Here is a 10908-nt window from a genome sequence, read left to right as displayed (position 1 = left end):
TGTTGGGCGAGTGCAGGTGGGAGGAGAGATAGTGTATTCCATTGAGGGCGAGAACGTCCCTGGCATTTCCATCGGCGCACACTTCAAAGAGAAGGAAGAGGCGCACCAATGGCTCACTACAGTCAGTCCCATCTCAGGCCACTGCACCGTTGGGTTTTCCTCAGAGTTCACGCGGCAGTTGACGCTGGCTTCAAGGTAGGTATCTGAAAACTTTAAACCCGAAAAACACTGGGGATATGTGAGGGCTATTGTAGGCTCACTCACTCACTCACTCACTCACCACATACATACACACACTCACTCACGCACCACATACATACACACACTCTCTCACCCACTCACTCACCACATACATACACACACACACACACACTTACCACATACATACATACACACACACGACGAGGCATAGGACTACACGCATTCTCTCACGCCATACCAAATGGTAACTGCACGCGCACACGGACTTGTGCGAAACAAACGGCCATGGACATGGACACACAGGCACACAAAGAAACATATGTGTGCTGATGGCACGCAAATGAATGTGTGCTTATGGCACGCAAATGAACACATGTGTATCCAGATGCAGAACACAGACATTCGCTACACGCGTAGCATCGATGCACACACAGCGACGTCTCACACAGCCCGACTGGCTTGTTTGCGCACGCGTAGGTATGAGCTGAATGTGTACAGCAAAGACAGCAGCATAGCCTTTGGATGCGATGCGCATGTGGATGGCCCCTTCCGCCTGCGCTTCTGCTGCGACACCGAACAGGCATGTGGTGTGTGTGCAGTGCTAGTTATGTTATTTACACTGAAGGGCTGATAGTGTGGGTGAAAATTAGTTAGTAATAGTCTCAATTAGTGGCTACTAGTGTGTATGTTATGTGCATACTTAGTTCTTAATAGTCTCACTTAATGGGTAATAGTGTGTATGTAGTGCGTGTCCTGTGCTGTGTCATGCAATAGATTATGAAAGCAATATATGAAAGCACCTGTGATGAAACACATATCTACTTTAGCTTACGTGTGATGTAACACATATGTACTGCATATATTTTAACTTACGTTTGATGTAACACATATGTACTGCATATATTTTAACTTACGTGTGATGTAACACATATGTACTGCATATGATTTAACTTACGTGTGATGTAACACATATGTACTGCATATAATTGAACTTACGTGTGATGCAACACATATGTACTGCATACTTCATAGAGGTACCTGTGGAGGCCTATCATAGTAAAGGGAAGGATAACTGTGTGGATTAGTTTAGTGCGTACAGAGAAGCACTGAAACTCTAAACCGCTGAAACCCTAGAACCCTAGAACCCGGAGATGCTGTACTACGTACTGTTGTCCTATTTGTATACTCTCGTGTGTATGCTATAGCACGTACTCTCCTTGCGCCACATGACCGTATAAATATGTATTCGAAATCAATGCTTGGCTGTGATGTGTTTAGTTGTACTCATTAGCATGCAGAGATGCGGCAGTTTAAATGCCAGCCATTGTTGTGATTTATTTACTGGTACTTATTAGCATGCAGAGATGCGGCTATATATATGCCATCCATTTTTTGTCGTTTACTTTGTTGTGCTTAGCATGCACAGATGCTGCAGCATATATGTCAACCATGATAGCTGGTAGCATATGCTGTACGGCACAAAGCACAGCTCCTGTGGTGAGTGTCTTGTGTGCATCTCATCACAAGATGAGCTAGCTCTAACACGTTAACGAATTCCGTTTCTGCACCCCCGGAGAGACCACATTGTACCCAGTGGCCATTCGCATTGCGTTTGGCTTCTCTGTATGCCAAGGACTGACAGTCAATAAATGTTAGGTCTACCACAGCTACACCGTATACGGTGAACCCACTCGCCCCCTCGTGCGACGCACCTATTACACACAAACTAGGACCCACTCTGCCCAACGCACACCTGTTCGTACCCGCGTGTACTACTTAAAGGTCAACTAATTCTCATAAGTAGATTCATTCGTAGTAGAAACAACCACCTTGCATGGGAAGCGTACCATAGCGTAATGTATTCATTGCACTCTCTGCGTGGGTGTCCCGTGCCACTGGTCTGACCCTTTTACCACCCCACCCACTCACTCACTCACTCACTCACTCACTCACCCACTCACTCACCCACTCACTCACCAGGGCGCCTCAATCGCTGTAGAGTATACCACTCCCACCATGGCCATTAGTGTGGGGGGGGGTGCAGGCATTAGCCGTCTCTATCTGCAAACCATGGGCCTGAGCTTCACCGTTTCGTCGTGAGATAGCCTCACACGTAAGAGTCAACAGCTGAGATAAGCTCAGGCGTGCAAGGGTGCACGCAGGCGCTGTACTGCCTAGTGCACGTGTGAGCGTCTGAGATGACTAGTGAGTGAACTGTCTCCGTTCTCATACGTTGCGAAGTGCCCGCTGAAGGACACCCATCGGTTGATCAGATGGTCTGTTTCTTTCGTGTTACGCTGCGTGGCCCCCACAAGGCAAACGCGTTTAGTCGGTTGATCCGATGGTCTGTTTCTTTCGTGTTACGCTGTGTGGCCCATAAGGCAAACGCGTTTAGTGCATACAGCACGATGTCGCAGGAAGTCATCACCTGAGACAGGTGCTGTTTGCGCCCGCAGATGTTCTGTACATGCGCGCTCACGTGTGCCTACAACTGCGCCGACGGGTTACATCACACCCCCACATGGAGGAACGGGTTGAGTGCCCACAGATACAACAGGCGGTGACACCACCAGCCACTACAGCATATCAGCACTTCTCTTTAATGCAACGTATCAGCGTTTTAGATATGTGTCATCGGCATATAAGCGTTTAAGATACGAGTCATTGACATAAGGCGCATGTCACAGGCGTGCAATCGCCACTGCCACACCGACCAGCCCCCCCCCCTCTCACTCTCTCTCTATCATTCGGCTGGCTCCTGCGCTGTATGGGTATGTGTGGGGTAGTGGTCTTTGGCCCTGTGACACCCTACCAGCAGAGGTGCGAGTACAACAGACATGTCATCGAACGAGACATCCAATCGCTCATCAGTAACAGAGCCGTTGGTTTGGCCACAGACTTTGGGCGATTCTCAACTCTCGAGTGCGCGTCTGGATCATTGCGTTCAGCTGCACGCAGGTCAGCCAGCAGCATGGGGCAATGCACCTGTGCCTGCTCTTTCTGTTTACGGATACGGAGCGGAGTGGGAGTCGTGGTGGTCGTAGCCAGTGAACGGAGGCAGCCAGATCAGTGTGAGCTTAGTGCGCTCTCGGCTGTGGAGGGAATCTCTTTCGTGTGTCGTTCGGAAACAAAGCTCCTTGCAAATGGGAGGCACGCGTGGTGTTGATCTGTATAATTTGTCCGGACTTGTCAATCAAATGAGCTTGCTTTCAAAAGCTTTTAGCATAAAGTACCATTGCCAGTGACTGCCCCTCACACCACATACAACTGCCACAGATGGTACTGACCAGCACTACGCACATTGTGATCAGTTGAATGGGTGGAGTGGCACTTTGTACACTATCTAGTCCGTATCGTGCTTTAGTATAGCGAGCGTGTTAGGAATGCCGGTATAGCTCACGCTTAAACAGCAATCTAGTGTATGTACTCTCCCCTTGACATACGCGTGCACTGGAGTGACTGGAGGTATCAGCATAGCCTATACAAATGATAGCAGGTACGTTGCCTGCGACTAATAGTCTACCAGGGCTCGACGCGGCCCAGACTGCACGAAAGAACTCCATCCACAGTCATGAAAAGGTGCATTTTGCACCAAACACATTCATTAAAAAACCCCTGAGACAAAGCACTCATACCAGAATTAAAATAACAGGATGCTAAGAAGCATTTTCTCTGACTTTGTAACGATCGCTGGGTTTATATAAGTTTCACGGTAGCTCACTTGTCACTGCTGATCTCAGGGAGCTCAGCGGCTCTTCACACCATTGACCTTACAGGGAATCACGACTCTCGGATGTATATGAATTACAACGTCATGCAAGTAAAAGTAAACTCAATTATATAACAGGAGTATTGCCTTTAAATGAATATATCAGCTCCCGTCTGCAGCTCTCCATACGTTGAATGTGGAAGGCATGCGCATCACAGACTCGGACGCGCTTACCATATGCCGCACATTGCAGTTTTGGGACGTATTCTGCAATAATCATATCGATAACATCGAGTCACTTGCCTCGTGCACTGCATTGAAGCATGTGAGCTCAGAAGTGGTTAGCTTATCGTACTTTAAAAACAAATGAAAAGAACCTAGCAGTATGAGCAATTCTGTGACGGGCACCATGTAATCATACGTAAATAAAGAAACTGAATATAGCACTCTGTTCTCTATATCCTTTCATTATATCATTGAATAAGCCATTGTCTCAGTGTGTGTGTGTGTGTGTGTGTGTGTGTGTGTGTGTGTGTGTTTGTGTGTGTTGTGTGTGAGTGTGTGTGTGAGTGTGTGTTTATCCTTGTACAGGTAGGTGGTTCCTGTATTTCATTTCTCCAAATATAAATCACAAAAAAACTCTCAGTAATTATTATCAGCTCTTTTATTAAAGCAACTATGATAATTTACTGACAGCCCTGATCAGCACCTGTAGTAATTCACTGACAGTCCTACCTAGCTTCCATCGCACTTTAAACAAACGAGAAGAATCTAGCAGTATGATCAATTCTGTGATGGGCACCATGTAATCATACGTGAAGAAAGAAACTGAATTTAGCACTCTGTTCTCTATATAATTTGATTATATCATTTTCTCAGGGCTGTATATCTTTTGCCCTCCTACCGGTCGCGCGTGGCTCCGATACTAGTATTGTCATATCGGTGTGGAAGAGATCATAGGGATCAACGCGGAGTTTAACATCCTGCAACCACTCGAACCAATCTGCATTCGGATAGTAACGTTTCCATAAATCCTTGATGTCAGCTTCCTGTGCATTGCTAGTATCGGTAACCATCCACATCGAATCTGCCTCAGGTTGAATCCAAGCATTGGCCGTCGTGACCTTAACACCCTCAGACGCTTCCTCATCGAGGAAGAAATGCCAATCAACAAGAATAATCATCATATCTCGTAGGGGATACGAATTCATACCCGTATTCCTGTTCATTTGACTACCAGGTCCAGTACCACTATCGTTCTGAAGTTGCATCGAGGTGTAATAATCTGGAATGAGTAATGGTTGATCCATCTCTGTTGCCACTATCTCTGCAAAATCTGGGTTATGGCATGGTATGTGAATGATAACGAAACTCGCCCTGGTCAAAGTCGGTAGTTAGAAATTTAATAGCAAAAATCGCAGGTAAGGAGATTGACATATTATGAAAGGGCGCTTCAATGTCAGTGAATGCCTTGAGATACTGTTCTGGACCGGTACCCCCGTCGATACCCGTCCAACCTGCGAAAAGTGATATGTAGTGTGTGTAATCGATTGGAGGGTAGCTGCTGCCGAGAATTCGTTTCTCATCCGGCCCTAATATGAGCAGCATACCAAAATCACGGGCGACTTCCGGTTGGGCAGCAGTCTCTAAAAATTGAGTCATAATTTTCACCGCTAGATCGTGCGAGTACGGCTAAAAATACACGCTAACACTTGCATCGAACTACACCCCAACTTCCAGGAGAACCCCCGAAGACCGCTTTATAGAGGTCTAAGTGGTTCGTAGCGTTCACGTCCAAAATTTCGCCGTTGGCGGTGGCGAGTCGGAAGTTAGAAACGTGGTCCATTCCCAACCCATAAGACTTCGTTAGGAATTTGTTCCTGCTCTGTAGGTGTCGTCCAAGCCCGACTCCATTACAAACTCCTAGAGGTAGAAAAAGACCGTGACTTAGCAAAAAACTATATACATCCCCCAATTTGCTTCCAACACCGAGAGTGACCTTTGTTCCATTCACTTCCTGCTTATTCATCAACGACACGTCCAATTGGATACATTGAGTTCCATCCTCACATATTTATGTCCACCCCTTCGTATAGACAGCTTGTAATCGCATTCATGTGCAAAATTGATTGTATCCAGAACTTCGTCCTCGGACTGACAAAACAGAACGTCACTGGGCTTCAACATCGCATCACTCTCAGATTGTGAGCCCATGCTCGACGCCCACTGGGTGCGAGCTCCATCGTACTCGGAGGCTGATGTCTGCAGTACAACCTGCGAAGCGGCAATCGAGGCAGGGTCGCATGCAGGTTCGGCAACTGATACATGGAGATAGCAGGTCAAGGCGACGATTATCGATCGATATGACATCATAGCAATAGTTGTCTTTAAGCCTTGTATGCAAACCTGTGTAGTCTGTACAACAATCACGCAGCTATTAAATAGTAAAAATAAGCGCATTTTCAACACTGCTCATGCATCGTTTATAGTAAACGATTACGATCACCCGATTTGAGCTTTTCAGTTCTGAATCGCCCACTGAGCGAACACTGAATCTAGTCTCCACTGCTATTTTTCTATACGATCTCAGATCTGGTCCGGCAAAAAGTACAATCGTATGTACATAGTACATACACGTTTACGATCACGCGATGCCGATTCGGATTACTTGAGTCTCTATTACTTGAGTCTCTAGTCTCTACTCTCTAGTTCTCTACACACCTCCAGAGTTGCTCTGTGCACATATATCCTCCTAAAGAGTAATAGAGTAAATAACATATTTTAAAGCTATGTATCTAACGCTGGCCTGGTAACAAACTAGTGACATATATGGTCAAGGAGGTTATGAATATCAAATGGAAATCGATTCAGACATGTTCGCAATGTATAATACATGGTTTTGTTTCCGACATGTCGGTATTGTTTACCAGGCCAGATCTAACGACCGAGAAGCGTAATATTTTTATATTTAAAATATAATATTTATTTATATTTTACATCGCCTTCTAAATTTTAGACAATTTTTATACAAAAAACAAATATTCTAAAAGCCAAAAGGCGGTTCCAAGAAGGCTGTAAAATACTGAAATTCAAGAATTTGACGTACATAAATATGTACATGTAAAATCAAAAATGTCAGCAAACCCCCCCCCCAAATTTGAATATTGTTTTAATAAAAATATTAATAAGATATATATATGGACATACATATATATTTTTTAATTTATAAAATAGAGCATGGCGGCCATGGCCCTCTGGAATTGTCGGAGGATGAAAAATTTATCCTCCATGACGAGAAAAAATATGAAAAATCATTTCTGAGAGAAGATTCCAGTCCCAGAATCGGAGAATCCAGTCATCCAGATACAGCCATACAGTCTTACAGGGCCATGACTCATGACTCAATATTAAGAGCAAAAATACTCAATTTCATAATTTTTAAAAATACCCTTCCGAAGTTCCGATATTGTATTTGTTTTTTTAATAAACTTTACCATAGCCTTCTTGTTCTATTTTCACTTTTTCAGAAGGCTACATATGAATTATCATAAATAAATAAAAGTCTAAAATTACTCTATACACAATATTTATATATTTTTTTGTACATCCTTGGATCTCAATTTCTCAAATCTGGATTTTATTTATTGTGCCGGAGCCTCTTCTTGTGGAGGCCAACAACTTAACAAGGGGTCCCAACTCCTACGGCCAAGACTCCCACTGTGGACAGTGGCACTGTCCCACTGTCGAAAGTCGAAACTCAAAACTGTTTCTCTTGTTCATAACCCTCTCTCTACTCAGTACTCTCTCTAGCTGAGCTGCTATAAGTCAGCACTTTTCGCTATGACGATATATTAAGACCGGCGGAAACTACTGCGCTATGACGACATGTCCGGACGTCAGACCTAATAAATAACGCCCGAACTCCGAAGGACTGTTGTTGTTTTTTTTCAAAAACAAAACAATTTATTCAGAAAAAAATAGTATATTTCTTCTTTTTAAAAAACAAATCCAAATATTTGGAAAACAATTGGGATCTTTATTACATAGTATATATCATAATATGTGTGAGCGATTCACTGATTCAGATCTGTAGAGCTCGTCGTATTCGTGTACTATAACAACTTTTGCCGGACGCATGCATAGCGCCCGTCTTCAACAGTTGGTCACCCTCATATTTGCGAGCCTGGAGGTAGTGGAGGGGCCGTTCAGATCCACTCGTGGCTCTATGAGACAATATATATGCTAAATGAAAAGTATTCCACTCACGTATGTATTTACGATCTCTGTAGTATAAACTTCATCACTGACCATGCACACTATGTAAGATTAGGAGACAACTTCTTTTATAAATACCATCCACAATCCGAAACAGTGATACACCCGTAAATACTTTACTCACGATAATGTAGGCTGATAGTAAAAATGATAATCTTGCTGTAAGTAAACCATGCACGGTCGAAACTCCAGGGACGAATACATACTCGTAGAGTCCCGACATTGCTCACAGTAGAAACGCAAAATGGTACAATCTAAAGCCTCTCTACGTGGGCCCACCTGGTCAGCAGCTGCTGCCCTTTCCAGAGGGCTACATTGCGAAGATCCAAGCTCATTTTATGTGTCGTATGCTTAATAGTATTCACACAACTCATCGGCGTTTTTGTGCTGGACCCTCTGCACTCTCTACATTCACCGGAATATCCTGTACTGGATTTCTCAACCGAGGTATCTAGTTATGCATCAGTGGCTATTCCCCCTTTAGAGCGACACTTCGCGACTAAATCTGACTTAATCGACGCACATTTGGCCCTACTCGAGGATGTATATGTACTTCCACTCAACAACGCGGATACATCAGCTGCATGTGTAGACAGATGGGCGAATGAGCTAACGCAGCTTATCGGTTAGAATGTTACCATCACCTCAGCTGTCGTGGTGGATATCGTTTCAAAATTCAATTTATCTCCCAGCCTAACAGTCAAGAACACGAGTGTTTTGAGGAGTGCAGGGCTACTTGGAGACGGAATTATATTATTCCAACCGATAATTGCTCAAATAAATACGTGCGCAGCTGCCAATCAGGCCTTAGCAAGCTATGCATGTATGACGCTACGTGATGAAGATGTTAGACTTATATTGAAGATGCCGATGGATGATTTTAAGCAACAATTGCGATATTATCTGACATATATGACGATTGTGGAAACACTAATTGGAGAGTTTTATCAGAGATCCGCATTTTTTTTTCTCAATTCGGTAAGGAGTTGTACCGACAGAACCGAGTGCTTGTGATGCAATCGTTTAAATTGATGAGGCGCAAAGTTGGGGAAGATATTGTCGATTTCATGGAAGGCCAGTATTATACTATCTGGGCTCTGATTGAGTTGGTGAATCTGCACTATGTGTCCAACTTGCCATTCACTTCGGCAGAAACACGCAGTTTGTAGAATCTCCTACAGTTGAACATACTCGAGGCAACGGAGTTGGACTTCAGTCACAGAGGTGTGTTGACAATACTTCATACATGCATTAGGGCTGCACCAGTTTTGTTTATTGTTTGCGTCTGACTATACATGTACATACCGCCATACTTGCAAGAGTTTTAAACCTATTCTTTCACCGATATAAAACCTTAGGCAGTAGTTACAACACCGTGAACGGCTTAAAACTGGCATCGGCGATATACACGCCGCCCTATATCAGCGAGTTCTCATTCAAGTGGCCTTCGGGTATACCATGGACCAACGCGTACAACTCCTGAAATTTGGCGTTCACACTACCTTTCGGCAGAATTGCACCTCTGTCGAAATTGCTCACGCCGAGTGTGCTATGTACAAGTGACTCATTAAACGCCGTAGAGTTTTAGTCTGTTCATGTTTATGAACTTCTACTATAATGACCCCACTGACTCGCAGTCCACAGAAGACTTCGATAGCACAGTCGCAGCCAATACACTGGCAACAATAATACTGAAAGAAAGCGAGGTAACGACGCCCACACCAAGTATATTACAGGATATGTTCGAGCGTGTGAAAACCGCCTTTCCTTATAACAGCAGCTCATGATTTTCGGAATTCAATTCTCGCGCCCCCGGCGCCTGGACGGAAGACAGCGATGTCCGTATTTTCGCTGCAGTTCTGATGTCTGTGGGTACGGTCGTGGCTGGTATTGCACTGGACATGGTCGTCGGTACAATGTTGCTCCGGCAAGGCTCCGACTCGCTGTTCATGTTTTGGATAGTAGCCGAGGCACTCGTGCCAGTCTTCCTATCAATCGCCATATATGCCTCATCCACTGTGGGGCTACCATTCCTGTTGCTAGGCCTGTTCAAGCTTGTATTTCCAGAGACGATTGAAGGCGTGGCTAACAGTAAACTGTTGAGTTCAGAGAGCCCCACTGAATCCTCTATGAGAACGTGGTGTCGTCTCGGTGGTCAAGGCTTTGTTAGCGCAGTAGCCACACTTCTACACCACGGTCTTACAGCGTATGTCGTCGCTGCGCTATACACTGGTGCTGTGGTGATGAGTCGCCCTTTGGTGCTGTGTATGCTACCTCTGGTACTGCAACATTTGCTGGTTCCGTTGAAGTACACACACCAGTTTTCATTTATAGTGGAAGTGATAGTAGTCGAGATCTTCTTTTAATGGCAGGTGGTTATGGCTATCAGTTCAGACCAAAGTTATGACGAGAACTCTGGACTGAGAGGGGTCAGAATTGGCATGGTAGCAGCCCACTGGATGTGGTTTGCTATAGGGATAATAGACGTAAAACCTGTACGAACTAGAAACGTGCAGTGCAATGAAATTTCGGCTGTCTGTAAACTAATACAACGCATTACTAATTGACAACTTTTATTTTATCTATCAGTATAATTGTAAGATCACAATCGAATTACAACAGAGGACAACAGCAGACACGGGCAAGAAAGTAGAAAGCTATTCTTATTTATATATATTTATATATATAATAAACACACGAACACACACACACACAGTATATAT

The 10908-nt window shown here is 44.4% G+C and overlaps 3 protein-coding genes across 3 annotated transcripts; 2 read left to right on the top strand and 1 right to left on the bottom strand.

Moving 5' to 3' along the window:
* Positions 1 to 2578: 2578 nt before the first annotated feature.
* On the top strand, positions 2579 to 3851 carry SARC_09907 (hypothetical protein). The gene has a single exon (XM_014296062.1). It carries the CDS (start codon positions 2969 to 2971, stop codon positions 3365 to 3367), a length of 399 nt encoding a protein of 132 aa, XP_014151537.1. The 5' UTR covers positions 2579 to 2968; the 3' UTR covers positions 3368 to 3851.
* A 934-nt stretch (positions 3852 to 4785) lies between these two features.
* On the bottom strand, positions 4786 to 6280 carry SARC_09906 (hypothetical protein; the record flags this gene model as incomplete). The annotated part of the gene is made up of 4 exons (XM_014296061.1): positions 4786 to 5246; positions 5278 to 5427; positions 5645 to 5795; positions 5963 to 6280. 4 exons carry the CDS (start codon positions 6278 to 6280, stop codon positions 4786 to 4788), a joined length of 1080 nt encoding a protein of 359 aa, XP_014151536.1.
* A 3767-nt stretch (positions 6281 to 10047) lies between these two features.
* On the top strand, positions 10048 to 10632 carry SARC_09905 (hypothetical protein; the record flags this gene model as incomplete). Its single annotated transcript, XM_014296060.1, has 1 exon — positions 10048 to 10632. One exon carries the CDS (start codon positions 10048 to 10050, stop codon positions 10549 to 10551), a length of 504 nt encoding a protein of 167 aa, XP_014151535.1. The 3' UTR covers positions 10552 to 10632.
* Between the last annotated feature and the right edge of the window lie 276 nt (positions 10633 to 10908).

The sequence above is a fragment of the Sphaeroforma arctica genome (genome assembly GCF_001186125.1).
Source record: "Sphaeroforma arctica JP610 unplaced genomic scaffold supercont1.1078, whole genome shotgun sequence".
In the NCBI taxonomy this organism is placed as follows: domain Eukaryota; class Ichthyosporea; order Ichthyophonida; genus Sphaeroforma; species Sphaeroforma arctica.
This window is presented reverse-complemented; position numbering and strand designations above follow the sequence as displayed.

Bases quoted from the DNA above. Each gene is read 5' to 3' on its own strand.
- SARC_09907 (XM_014296062.1), top strand. From the start codon at position 2,969: ATGGGTATGTGTGGGGTAGTGGTCTTTGGCCCTGTGACACCCTACCAG.